Genomic DNA, 13,999 nt, shown 5'->3' on the forward strand with positions numbered 1-13,999 from the left:
ATAGACTCAACATGTCTTGGCCAATCTAAACCACTCCTAATGTTTTCAATGGGGAAACATATTATCCTCACTATACAATGACCTATACGCTCTAATAAATGACACTGCATTTGTAAGTCGATTTTTCGATCACTTTGAACTGCTTGTGCACGGCTCATGCTCGCTACATTGTGAAAAAAAGAATATAACACAAATTTGCTTTTGACTCTGAAGCACTGAGGAGCGTGGTCGTTGTCTGTGTGCATGTGTGTGTGTGTCTTCCCACCCCCTCGCTCGGAGTGATCCTTGCTCTTGTGAGATGTTTTTGTCCCATGTGAAGCTTCACAGCTGAATGGGCCGCGGTCGGGAGAGGTGAGTTCAGTTGACCCCAGGGTCACACGGAGACAATGGTGGCCAGGCTTCTATAGGAAGAACAAAACAGAGACCCCCAGGCTCATGGCCCCTGTCGTGGGCGGGGCTTGGATATGGTAGGCCATTTTAGAAAAAAAGGGGCAGAAGTGGTGTTGCATGAGAGGGGATGTTTTGGATCTCAGGTACAGGCTTGAATATCATAAGTGCTACCAGCATGTGGTTTTAAGTTCCGCATTTTACCTGGGAAGTCTTCTCTCTGCTTGGTTTTACAGTGCAGAAATAACAATGATTTTATATTCTTCATATGTATGACGGCTTTTCCTTTATCTTCCTTATCTAAATGATATAAACTAGCACATGAAAGGTGCGCTAAAATGCTTTTGCAACTGATACCTGCTCTGATAAATCTTTTAACTGTCATTTGTGCAGAGAACATAGAGCTTGAAAAGGGGTGGGGGGTGTTTAATAAGGAGAGGCATAGGCTTTTATCTGACCCCATGGGACAATGTGAAGTCTACAACCTCCCTGTGTCCACCCACCCCCCACCTCACTTCCATATGCAGAGGAACTAGCCCCACCACTGGCTTTGTGTTGGGGGTTGGGGGTCATGACTGAGCACTCCCACTCCCACAGTGTGCCCAGAGGAGTGGAGAGGAACAGATATTCTGGTATTAGGGTGAAAAGATATCTAGTCGTTGGTCAGTTGGAGGAACGGTGAACACACAGCACTGGTAAAAGAGGACGATAATATCTCGCACTGCGTCTTTCTGAGTTAACAGAAACATCAGCGTGCATCACATAGGGGCTCCACACTGAAACAAGTTGAAATCTTAGACCTTTTGATTTGCTGCTTCGCTTCAATTCTTATGTCTTTTCTCTGAATCTCATTGGGTTATGTAAAGATGACTTTTTCCCTCTCGTTTTTTTTTTTTTTAAACAACAGGAACCCCGATGGGGAAGTTGTGGTTAGTGTTGTTCTTACAGTTGGAAACCCATTATATTGTTATAGTACAGTATTTAGTTCCCTCTGCTGGCCAGCTACTATACTGTATCATGCAAATGTTTTCGACAATTCACAGGGTTTAACATATTTCAGCAGATGATAAAAGGTAAAAGCTGTTAAAGCATTTCATAAAACCTCGGTTATACTCTTAACTACTAACTGGCTCAGGTTAAGGGGGAAAGGTGGAAATGGATTTGGAAGCTTCCATGGTTGAAGGGACTATCTCTTGTTTCTTTGTTAGCCTGCACTTCGATGCAAACATATTGGGTATTTTTTATTTTTTAAAAACACTTATTTTATCATTTATTTCATTTTATTTACATCTTTGTGTTGTGAACGAAAAAAATCAATGGAAGGGCTCTTCTTTTTTTTTTATAAGCTACACCAGTTGCTCTCCAGTAGTGTAAGAAGTATTCAAAACATTTAAGTAGCCTACCAATACAACTGTGTAAAAAAAAATGAAAATATTGGAAAGTTTTACATTTTCAAGCCTTAAACAATTATTTAAATGAAACTGCATAATTAGTTCAACTCACCAACATCTGAAACATGACAAGTGGTCCCATATGCCCTTTTATTCTGGGAGGAGTTTTGAATTGTATTTTATAAGCTTATCATAGTTTTTTTCTAATGTAAAATCTTAATTTTAAAAGTAAGGTAAATGTAGTGACTCTCCTGCAGTGGTGGCTGTTACTATTTCTGACTGTAAATGGTGCAGATATAAAGGTGAGTGAGAAATGCCATTTCAGTACATGTTGTATTCATGATAAAATGATCTTTAAGATTTTGTCTGGTAATGAATAACTAACTGTTTTTCATCGAAGTGCAAACCTTCATAAACATAATTGAAAACAAAAAACACTGAAGATTGGGAGCTTATATTCAAAACAGTCCACAAAACTTCCTGTGCACAAATCATTGTAATTGATACAAATGCAGAAAAGTCAATTTTGCAGAGTGCAGCAAACATCTGAAGCGTTTACTGGAGGCTTGTATTGATCCAAGCCTTGTATGTCACTATAGAAGTATTTTAACAATTCTTTGATTTCACACATTCAAATGAATCTACTCAGATTTTACTTTTAACAAGATGCAGAGAGAGTCTGGGCCCTACATCCTGTTTGAAGGCCCCAAATTAGTTGGAGTACTTGACTGCTCCTCTGTTGTGGTTTGTTGGCTTATGCCTTTGCTCATGAAGTCTCCACAACATCCAGACGGTTTGTTTTAAATCTGAGAAGAAAACAAAACCAGGGCATGAACACAATAACTGTGAGCTCTCTGTGAGCATGAAATGTTACAGATAATTTAGTTTATTTGAGAGGAACTCAAATCACAAAATGATCCTTAACATTTTATAATCCTGAACAAGATTTAATTACTATAATTTTCCACACAGCACTCACCAAATATCTTATGTTTTATATAATTTGGGTTATTGGTATATTTTCCCTTGAACTATTCTAAAGGAAAACGCAAAAAGATTACTGAGAGACATAAAAAAATGTCTTTACTGCATTAAAACAATTCTTTAAATTGATTCTAAAAACTTCCTCATCTATTTCACTTATTGTGTCCTCATTTGTTATCAAATTTATATTTCAGTTACAAATGTTTTAATTTCATTCATTTGTTTGAACGTATTGTTGTAGAACTTTTGTGGATTTTTGTTGTTGAGGTGTTACCCAGAGCAAAACTTAGATTCCAACCCACCACTCATTGCTGTATCTCTAAATAGTTTCAAAATAAAATACATTTTTTCAAAAGCTAAATTTAGAGAACTACATATAATCTGACATCACTGTTTACCTATTATGATTTAATTACCTGAATAATGTTTCACTGAACATTTAAGCCTTCAATTTCATAGACTTAAGAAAATAAAATTTAATTATCAATGAAAAAAACATACTTTTAATGGACCCTCATCCTAGTTCACAACCCACAGACTCTGGGTTTATGATGAGTGCTTAAATAATTTACTTTTTTTTGTTGCTGTTTTATACATAGGCTATTTTGGTCATATGAGTTTGCACACACTTGCTAATGAGTATGAGTATAACTGACTGACCAGTGGATTTTTCATTGCATATTTAAAAGTGGCCTTAATTCGTTTACAAAACTCTGAAAAACGTGTTTTATTTCGGGAATTATTATATTAAAAAACATTTTTTCTCTTTTGTCTCTCTGTATGGAGGCCGACCAAAATTAAACAAATGTATATGTGAGCTACAGGTCAATACATTGTTTTACATTATTTTTTATACGTGGTTTTAAAGTGTTGTGGTACAGCAACAGGTTAATTAGTCGTTTTATTCTTGTGGTTAAACGAGCATACAAATGTGGTCAATGTAGAATATAGTTATTTAATTATTTTGATTAAAATAAAAACGGATTCTCTGTTTTATTTAAGATTTTTTTTTTCTTTACACTGCAAAACTTAAATGTCCATCAAACTGTATGACTAAGCAGGCTGTTGTCCGCTATGCATGCATATAATTGTCACATTAAAGGAAAACAGCAGTGATCTGTGTCTATCTCCCTCTCCTTCCTTGGGAGAGGGTGGTTGGAGCTGTGTGTCGGAAGTACCGTAGTTTATGTATGCTAATGTGGAGAGTTGGGGGTTGTAGCTAGATATTTACGTTCAGTGGGAGCCGCCCTTCATTCACCCACATGGTTACCAACTGGTCGCCTTCGCGCCACTTTCCTAACCCCGCAATCATTTTTAACCAACGTTTCTGGGCTGTAAATTCACTCACGATCGGCTCGGATTGCACTTTGTGTGTCGTTTTTGTCCGTCGGTAGAAAAGTTTTCGGGATAGTTACGTATTTATTCCTCTCTTTTTTGTCGGTGAGAGACTACACGGCAGCCCAAGCAAGTGAGCGAAGATGGTGGATTTCGGCTGGTGAGTGTCTGCCGAGCGCATGTTTATCGGCAAGGAAGTCGGGTTTCGGGTTATTTTTTTATCTCTGTTTTGGTGAATGAAATCATCAGCGGTGTGTTTTACGCTTGTTTTTACGCCTTTTCATATCAGGCTAGTGGGGGGATATCCAAACAGTAAGACATAAATGAGATGTTGGCGATGAAAACAGTGTAACGTGAGGCGCATGGCAGCCCCCTCAGCTCCACCATTGAGGGAATGAGGGAGATTTGAAAAGCTTGTCCGGAGCTTTCTCCACTGCGCTTTGGCGACTAGTTAAACAAATATCCAGCCTCTTTACAACAACCCCGCACTTTAAATAAACACCGTAGTGCGATATTTGAAAAGTAAGTTTGTATATCAGGTTAAATCGCTGCTCAGACTCGAGTGCAGTGGTGTGTGAGTTAAAGTGCCCCCCAGAACAAAGCAGCAGCACATGGGGCAGTTTTAGGCCGCGCGTTTTAGCTTAGCTAGCTTAGCCTAGCCGCATAAACTTAACGTTGTAGTTTTGTGGGGTAAGCAAAAACATAATATTATAAATGCAGGAAACCAAGTAACATAAAGATAAGAGTAGGTAAATGTGGCCAATCCAGCGGCACAGATGCACCGTTGGCGTATTTTCAAACGTGTGCTCATTTGTTGTTGGCTAGCAGCTAATCAGTGTCGTCAAACTCAACTCCCAATTTTATTACCCGGAGAGCCAGACACTAAAATGAGCCAACTGTTTCACTGTTAACACCCTGGCTGCCCCTGTGCCACCTCCCTATGGCAGTGCTGGTAAACTGGAGTAACGTAAACACGATTTGCCATGTTTTCACAAGGCTAGCACCAGCTCAACCAGCGCAGCGCACGGCTGCTGTGTGCTGCTAGCCTCTGCTCCTGCATGGACGGTAGCCTTGTTTTCTAGAAGCTCCGAAACCGCAGGCCACGGTGTTTCCTTTTTAAATAAACAACACGCAGACTTCAATTTTTGTGTGCAACACAACGTTTGTGTTTAGCTTGGTCGGTTTAAAGTCATTTATGCTAAGGTTGGCGCACTTCGAGGCGCCATGTTAAAGGCGGTGGGGGAGGGGTGAACAACACCGTGCCCCGCGCAGGCGCTCCCGTGTCGCAGGGACGCGGGCCGCAGGCTGCGCTGCTCATTCATGTTTTCACTGACCTCGTGCTGCTACAATAAATCATAACATCTTATACCACAACAGCAGACTTTTGTAATTATCGATTAACCAATGCACATATATGATGGTAAAAAGATGCAGGTTACACGTTTTTAGATTGCAATTAATTGGTCACACGTGCTCACACATCTATCTGCCTATGTAACTTGTTGCAAGCCATAAAGTCATATTTATTGCCTGTAATAATCTGTCTTATGTGTCCTTTCTGTATTTCCAGATCCACTATGATGTGCAGGGCCCCAAACATGGAGCAGTGTGATCATCTTTTCCTGTGGTGCTGGAGGGCAGTGATGCTAAAATCGGTCTGTGTATTGTCAAAGTGCTTACAGTGCAGGTAGTACTATGTCATACCTACTGCAGTGGAGGCACTTACAGCAATACCCTGACACTGGTGTGCAGATTCTTTGATGTTACATGTCATTTGAAGTACTGTCTTTGTGCTAAGGTGCATCTAGTGCAGATAGTGAAATAGACTAGCACCTACTGCCCTAAGTGCTCCTTCTGGCATAAGGGGCTGTGATATGCACCACCAGACCATTTTTAATTTCTAATTGGGCTCAAATATCTTGCAGTTCTCTGCTAGTTTTGCATAGTTGCACTACAAGAATAGATGAGTTGTGCAAATCTATGCAAAACTGATGGTGGCCTGCTTGCTCTCCACCTGCTTAGATGTTTGGTTTTGGGGGTGTCACATCAAACACAATCTGATTTGCGTAATATGCCTTGAAATGTTGTTTAAAAACCAGGAGCATTTGCCAGTTCTCATACACTGACCTCAGTTTCAGCAGTACTAAAGTGCTTATAGTGCAGGTAGTGTTTTTCTCCTATCTACTGCAATGTAAGCACTTGAAGTACTTCTAACTAACTGCGTCTTTATGAAGATCTGATGTCTATGATAATCCAAGACTCAGCGGTTAATCATCACTTGGTCAGTTTTGCTGGTTTGCATTCAGCTTTAACTGATGTTCGCTGTGCAAATCCATGCAAAACTGACTAGGCTGATGAGTTATGCTTTGCCAGGTGGGATTGCTTTTCATCAAGATGTTGTTTTTTGCTGCATACGGAGTATTTAAGTGTGTGAGTGTGAGATATTTCGGATATGTGGAGATGTCCCTTCCTGTGCAGGTGGGGATTAGTAGCAATGCTGTGTACCTGGAGGTATTGCACTTGTCCCGGCCTGTGTAGGAACGAGGAGATGGAGCTGACCTGGATCCTGACCTGAATGTTGATAGGAAAACTGCTGCACTCAATTACATGTCCTGTGATGTTTTGGCCAGTTTGATCTATATAAACTGCATGTGTTTAGAAGTGGTTGATTGTAATATTGCTGGTAATATATTAAATTTCTTAAACATTTTTTTTCTTCTCAGGATGCCTTGTGTACATTTCACTATTAATCTTAAAATTGTTGAAGTACCCTGTACATGTTTTAGTAGGATTTTAAGTAGAAACTTTTTGAAAGGGTTTGAACCATGGTATCTTTTGTAATGCCACTTTGTAAGAAACTCTTTTACAAGGAACAACTTTTGATTCTATTCACACTTCATGCAATCAAATTAAATAATTTTCCAATATAATACTAAGTACTGTCATGTTGACCACAAATTAAATGTGTTCTAATCTCATAACATCAAGCTGTGGTGTGGTCTGCAGTGATTGCCCCAGATACACACTTCAGATGAGTGGCAGCAGATAAATCACAGGAGTTCACATTCAAAAGCATTTAAAACAGAACATGCCAATCAAAATGTATTATAAAATCATTTTGAGGCGAACCTGAAATCTGTAGTTTGGGTTGATACATTTAAAAAAAAAAAAAAAAAATCGTGTTACAAATCAATATGGCAGATTAGATTTAAGAACTTAAACATAACCATATATATTTATGTAAATGTTGGTGCAAACAACACAAGTTCGTTTGGACTGAATGAGGGACATAACATACATGCATTTTGCATTATTTAAGACCAGCACATCTGTACAGTCCTAAATGTTTACTTTCTAATTCAATCAAAAATAAAAACATGGCCTCTTATTTGTCACTTCAAGTGACTGGAAAGAAAAGCACTATTTAGGTGGTCAGATGCCATTTGAGATACTTTGGCAGAATTTTGCATAAATCCTGTATGTCTTCATGAATGAACCCGGGAATAAATCTCTCAAATTCCACGGTCCTATTCCTCAAACTAACTAACATCATTTCCGGTTTGAAGATTTATTTAGCCTACACAGGATGAAACTGTCATTAAAAACAAATCCTAGCCCTAGATTGAAGTTGGGAGCTGTCCACTAGATGGCGCTGTCTGGCTGCTGCTCAGCTGCAGATGCAGCGGCGGAGTGCAGGTAACGTTACGGTACCGCCTCTGCTGTCGGTCCAACCAACTTGGACAACATGCCGTTGTCTAGCAAGTCGCACCGCAGCAACTTTCTCTCTGTGTCTGGGTCGAAATGATCATCCGCAGCGTTTCATCGACAGAAACACAAACGCCACATGGTCGACGCTAAATCCTGAAACCTGAAATGTGGACGGGACTCACCTGAGACCCGGACTGCTAAAGGTTTAGAAACCATAATTTCCAACCAGGCTTCTTATTTGGGAGTATTACCCGGGCGTTTTATTAAAATGGGTGCACTCTGGACGAACTGCGTTTTCCTCCTGGCTTGTTGCTGTGGATCAGGGTTTGGAAGCCCAAACAGATGCGACGAAGTGCGCAAAGTTTTCCAACTCAGGCAAATTGGACCAATTCAATTATTGCCAATAAGTCCCCGACCAGGTATGTTGAAGTTTACCCTCCAGACTGAAGAGTAGGCTCGTCTGTGTGTTACTGTCTTGTGTGTGTTTTTTGGGGGGATGGCGTTCTTGCCAGCACACATGGTAACACAAATTGTTATGCTATTTTTTTTCTTGGTTTTATTTCTGTTATTTTTCATTTTTCTTCATTTACATCAACATGTCAACCACTGACTGAGAGAAATATTCTGGAGAAGTTATTCGACCTTGCTGTAGAGCTCATTAACTGCACTGTAGCTTTTAACCTGTCATTTTCTGTCTTAAGTACTCTTTGGAGTTACAAAACACCTTTTTAAACACATTTTAGAAGCGTGTGAGCAGTCGTGATAATAATATAGACACTAGAGGAGGAGAGCTTTGAGCTGTTGAATTTGCTTCTGTTTGTTTGACTTTTTAAATCAAGATATTAAAAGGAAATACTGCAAGAATGAAAACTCAGAGATCTCCATTCCTCCCCTGTTGGAGTGATATCTAATCTTTGGGCATCTACTATGTCAGGTTCTTCATATATGATGAAATATTTCAAATATGCAGATTTTCAACCCATTTTCAAGCAACAGGAATATGTTTGGAGCTAGATTGTACCAGTAAAACTATATCACTTATTGTTTACTTCACTACATTACCAGCAGTGCATGGGCTAGTTAAAAAAAAAGTGCTGTTTTAACTCTGTGAAACCAGGACATAAAGGTGCTGAGGTTACTTGTTGGTTGTGACGAAAAATAAACCAAACTCTGCTCCTTTTCGGCTGTCTAAAGCAGATAAGTGTTTTGCTGGGATAAACATGAATCATTTTGCATGAACTTAGGTGAACCAGGCTTCACTTAACTTTCTGAACACCACCCATAATGTGATTTCACATGATAGTTGTGTGGGGGGGGGATTACGGGGTGTGGATATTTCATGTGGGCTGTAATTGAGTGGACAGCTTGCTGCTGCTACCACTGTTCTCTGTGCTCTTCTTGGAAAAGTCAATCTTAATGGTGTTGACTACCATCCTGCCACAAACTGCTCCCTATAAACTTCATCACTGGTCTCCTGTGCCGCTGTGAGGAAACAGATTTAATTGACAAAAAAAACCCTCAAATGCCTCCTAAACCTCTAAATAACCCTTATAATACCATCACCACTGCTGCCCTTTAAATGAGCCTGCGTGGATTTAAACCCCTGTTCTGTTTCTTTGCACATTTGCAGACTGAAAATGACTTTCTCTGAGATAAATTGTGTGCAGTGGGGGCCTCCTGCAGTTTAAGCGATGATAAGCTCCTGCCTCAGTAGCTACTCACCCTGTAAAAACACTTGCTACTGTTTAAAGCTGCACCTCCACTGACCTTTCAGGCAGTAGCTAAAAGGTCTTCCAAGTCCAGATTCAGTCTTGACATTGTAAAGATGGAAATTGTTTCCTTGATGGATGCAGATTAATGTGCTGAAATGCATAAGATAGTGTAATGGGAGATGGCAAGATGTAGAGTTGATCCTTGAGCATGATTTTAGAAGTTATCTATAATTGAGTGTGGGCCTGAGAAAAATAACCTCCAGAAATTCCAGGAATCCGAGAGGGTGAGTGAGCTGTGTCCATGTTTGACGCTGCCTGCCTGATAAGAAGTGCCGAACAGCCTTCAGTTTAGGTCAGAGCACAGCAAGTCAGAAGTCTATCACCTCGGCCCAAACAAAAACTGTTGTCTGTGCTGTTGGAAGTGGAAATAGTTCTGGGAAGCGTTTAAGTTAGAAAAGCAAGGCCTGGGGTGTTTTCATGTTGTCCTATCTGGAAGAGTTTGAATTCCTCCACCACGTGTGCCATCGCCTGCTCGGCTCCCTCCTCACTCTTGAACCTCGTAGGGAGCTGATATCGTCTCTGGCAACAGCTCTGCCTAGGCATGTCAGAGAGGCTTTTTCAGAGTTTTAGGTAGCTTTCAAGATGTTTTGATTGCCCCGTATGTGTGCAGATTGCTTACATTTGTTCATGGGGGGAAAATCTGAGACATCACTTTGTGAGGCGATAACGCTTTGACTCAGATCTCCCCTCAGGATCTAGATGTTTTGGTTTTCTTGCTCCACTAAAGCAATTTTTCACTTGTGCACTGCTAGAAAAACACAAGTATTGTATCGCTTCTTACCTGATGTTTTAGGTATGTCTACCACTGTGATGGCTTTGAAATAACTTCTGATGTTTCACACAGACGTGATCTTGATCTCCTAATACTTTTTAAGAGTGTGCCTAGTGTTGGTCGGTCTAGACTGAGATATCTGAACATGGATTGTCATGATATTATGTACAGACATTTATGGTTCCCAAAGGATGAAGCCTGCTGACGTGGTGTCCTAACTTTTCCTGTAGCAACACCAACAGACTGACGTTTACTGACATGTCTCAACAACTGTTGGTTCAGACCCTCATGTTCCCCACAGGATGACTTGTGATAACATCACAACTAGCACAATCAAACAGTTTAAATTAGTCTAATATGGGTAAATACCTACAAAATGTGTGTTTAGTGCTAATTAGGAAAGGCTAGCAAGCTAACACTATAAACTAAGATGGTCAACATGGTAAAGATTATCCCTGCTTAACAGCATCATGGTAGTATCGCCAAGTTATGTTAATGTTAACATGTAGCTCAAAGCAGTAAGAAGCACAGCTTCACAGTGCAGCTATAGCATTACTGCAGACTCTTGATCTCTTGCTGATGCTGCTAAAGGGAGAAAAGCTGCTTGTCAGTTTGGACAGTTGCCAGTCAGATAATACTGAAGATAGTTGGACACACTCATTCGTACCTCTGGGCAATTTAAGGTGTCAAAATCCACCTGACTTACGTGCCTTTGAAATGTATAAGCCCCAGTTTAGGCTTCTCGTGTATTAACATTGCATTCGAGTAACAGAGATAAACGTTAGTTCCTCAGAAAAAGAAATAAGCTACCTGGTGGTGTTTGAAAGACCCAGGAACCCAACATGTACCTGTTCTGAAGGTATTTCCAAAATCCAAAAGACTTTTTATCTCGATGAAAAATATTCTGTTTTTTGGACAATAACAATTTTTTTAACACTCTTACCCAATTTCCTAACCCAATCCTTTTAGAGTTGCAGTGTTTCATCGATAAGTCAGTTGAAAGAAAGTTAATTGGCAACTACTTTGATGATCGATGAATCATGTATGTCATTTTTCAAGCAAAAATGCCAAATTTTTGACTTGTTTTCTGATTTTTCCTTGACCAAATGGTTAATTGAGAAGCAAATCAGCGGATTGATTGATAATGAATATAATTGTTTGTTGCAGCCCTAAATCTGTTTCCTCATCCAAACAAAGATGGCAGCCATAAACCACATGTGTCTTGAATCATATAAGATGAACTACACATGTGTTATCAGTTATATTTGATTGCGTTGATGTTCATTTATATTATTTTGTATGTTCTAACAATACAAAACATAAATATATGTCCCTTGTATTTCGTAACAAGTGCAAAGACATATCATTTCTCACTAACTGGATTAGGAAGGACAATTCTGGGTTTATTCACCCTGCGTCTTAGTTTTGTTCTAGCCTCTGTCCATAATATTCTACGATCATAACATTTATTCCCAATGACTCTTAGGTTCAGACCTTCAGGTGTGCATGTCCAAGAACATGACCTGCTGCACCAAAAAGATGGAGGAGAAGTACCAGTTGGCGGCCCGGAGAGACATCCAGAACCTTCTCCAGATGTCCAGCACCAGCATTAAGTTTCTCATCGCACGCAATGTGGCTGCATTTCAAGGTAGGAATTGACTGGGTTTCTCCGCTGTAAGGGTTAAGCTTCACAAAAACACGTGCTGAGATAAGCTCACTCATGTTTATGTGGATAATTGTATGTGTGTAGATGTTTGTTTGTATTTCCGAGTATATGCTGAGGAGTAATGGTTTGTGTGGGTGCTGTAAAAACAGTGGATGAGTCAGTCTGTGTGTGTGCGCAGTGAGGCTCCACTTCAGAGCGAATAGAGCAGGGTCTTTCCTCCTTCCACACTCTGATCATGAGATTAGAAAGGTTGGCTGTTCCTGTAGGAGACTCAGGAGACCATCTGTATGGGTAAATATCTGTCAGAGATTTGTACAGGGGCCTTTTACTACTAGCCTCACTTCCTGTCCAAGGTGCCCCTGCTACACTGTATCCTGTTAATAAAATAAAACCCTCGTATTTAGAGTACTGGAAAACAGATTTCCATCTTTGCATTTGTTTTCAATCTCTTTTTCTCAATCTTTTCCTGTCTTCTCCACTCAGCAGTGACTGACAGTTGACTGGCAGGCAACAACTTGCCTTCTGTCTGCGTGCTGTCCCTGCCCAGTGTGGGATGTTTCTCCCACTGGAGCTGATAGCTGTCATGTGACGGCTGGGATGGGTGGGCAGCAAATACAGAGCTTATGACTTGAATGTACAGTCTCAGACGTATCATTAAACCAATTCACTTTAACGATGTCTCTCAGTTTAAAGATGTGCTGTTATCCTCCTCCTAAACTCAAATGATTTATAGGAGCGTCTCGCACGATCACAGTGTTTTAGTTGTGGTTTGCAGGGGCAATGCCCTCATTTTGTCATCAGATGTTTCATGTGTGTACTCAGGTTTTGAAGTTGAACTAAAATGCTTAGCATCTATGCTGATGTTTATAAAGACTGGCACCTCTAAAATGCAGTTAACTGAAACCAAAGTTGCAAACATTGCTGACCTTATGAAAGTTGTTGTAGTGCAGGGTTTTTCAAAGTATATTTCCGTTGTCTTTATCTCTCACTAGTTTATAACTTTCCTACCCTGACTGGCACTCATCCCCAAGTCCATTACTCTCAACTGAGGACATCTTTAAAAATAGGTCACAAATATACAATTTTCACTTATCTAAAATGGCTAAATAATTTCCTCAAACAGCAGAGCACTGTAGTTTCTATCAGACTTTTCTCAAACAGGAGCAAAAAGTGCATTTGTTGTGGACTATTTTCAGATGTGGATTAATACACATTTGGTACTGTAGTGAGTGTTTAGTGTTGTGTTTTACTCAAAATAAATTATAGTGCCCACATTCATCATAATGAAGGAACATGTCACCCACTGCAACAATGTGGTTAACTGATGTTTTTGGCAACAGTGGAGCCCTATGGCTCAGGCTAGTTAAAGCACTTTAACTATAGTCAATTGTTAGTAGCATCAAGTCATTGTTGTTTTTTTTTTATAGTTTTTCTTTGACAATAGGAAAAATATAGAACATCACCAGCCTTATCCTTTAATATAAGACTCCGTTTGAAACTTTTGAAGGTGTATTTTTCCTTCTGCCTCTTAAAGTTGTTCTAACAGTCCAGGAACTGAGGCTTTTGTTCACACAGGGCCGCAGTTGAATACAGCTGCAGGAGCCGGTAGCGGTTTGTGAGCAGCACTCACATGATTTCTTCTGTGGAATGGCAGAGAGTGTGCGCTCCTGCCAAACCAAACAGAGTTCCCTGTCAACATCGGCTCGCATCAGTCAACAAACACTGGCGGCTGTTCCAACATCCAAGCTGCATAATACAAGTGGCAACAGAAGTTCAGCAATTAAAGTTGCATATTAGAGTCACAGCAGCAGCATAACCGCTCTGAATATTACATTAAGGCTATTATGTACCGTTTTTCAGCTATTCTTGAGATTTAGTTAATTGTCAAACTAGGGTTGCAACTATTTTCATTATTTAGGAGTTTATTATGTATTTTTCTTTTGTCTAATAATTTATTTATTGAAAATTTTCCACCACCAACTGT

General features: G+C 39.9%; 1 protein-coding gene across 1 annotated transcript in view; it reads left to right on the forward strand.

Moving 5' to 3' along the window:
* The first annotated feature begins 7,819 nt into the window (after positions 1–7,819).
* Positions 7,820–13,999, forward strand: part of gpc5a (glypican 5a) — a 132,802-nt gene continuing 126,622 nt past the window's right edge. Inside the window, exons 1-2 of the mRNA XM_056372061.1 lie at positions 7,820–8,224; positions 11,836–11,997. Of these exons, the coding sequence (XP_056228036.1) occupies positions 8,074–8,224; positions 11,836–11,997 (313 nt within the window). The 5' untranslated portion in view covers positions 7,820–8,073. The remainder of the gene's footprint in view (positions 8,225–11,835; positions 11,998–13,999) is intronic.

This window comes from Seriola aureovittata, chromosome 1 (assembly GCF_021018895.1).
Source record: "Seriola aureovittata isolate HTS-2021-v1 ecotype China chromosome 1, ASM2101889v1, whole genome shotgun sequence".
Taxonomy (NCBI): domain Eukaryota; kingdom Metazoa; phylum Chordata; class Actinopteri; order Carangiformes; family Carangidae; genus Seriola; species Seriola aureovittata.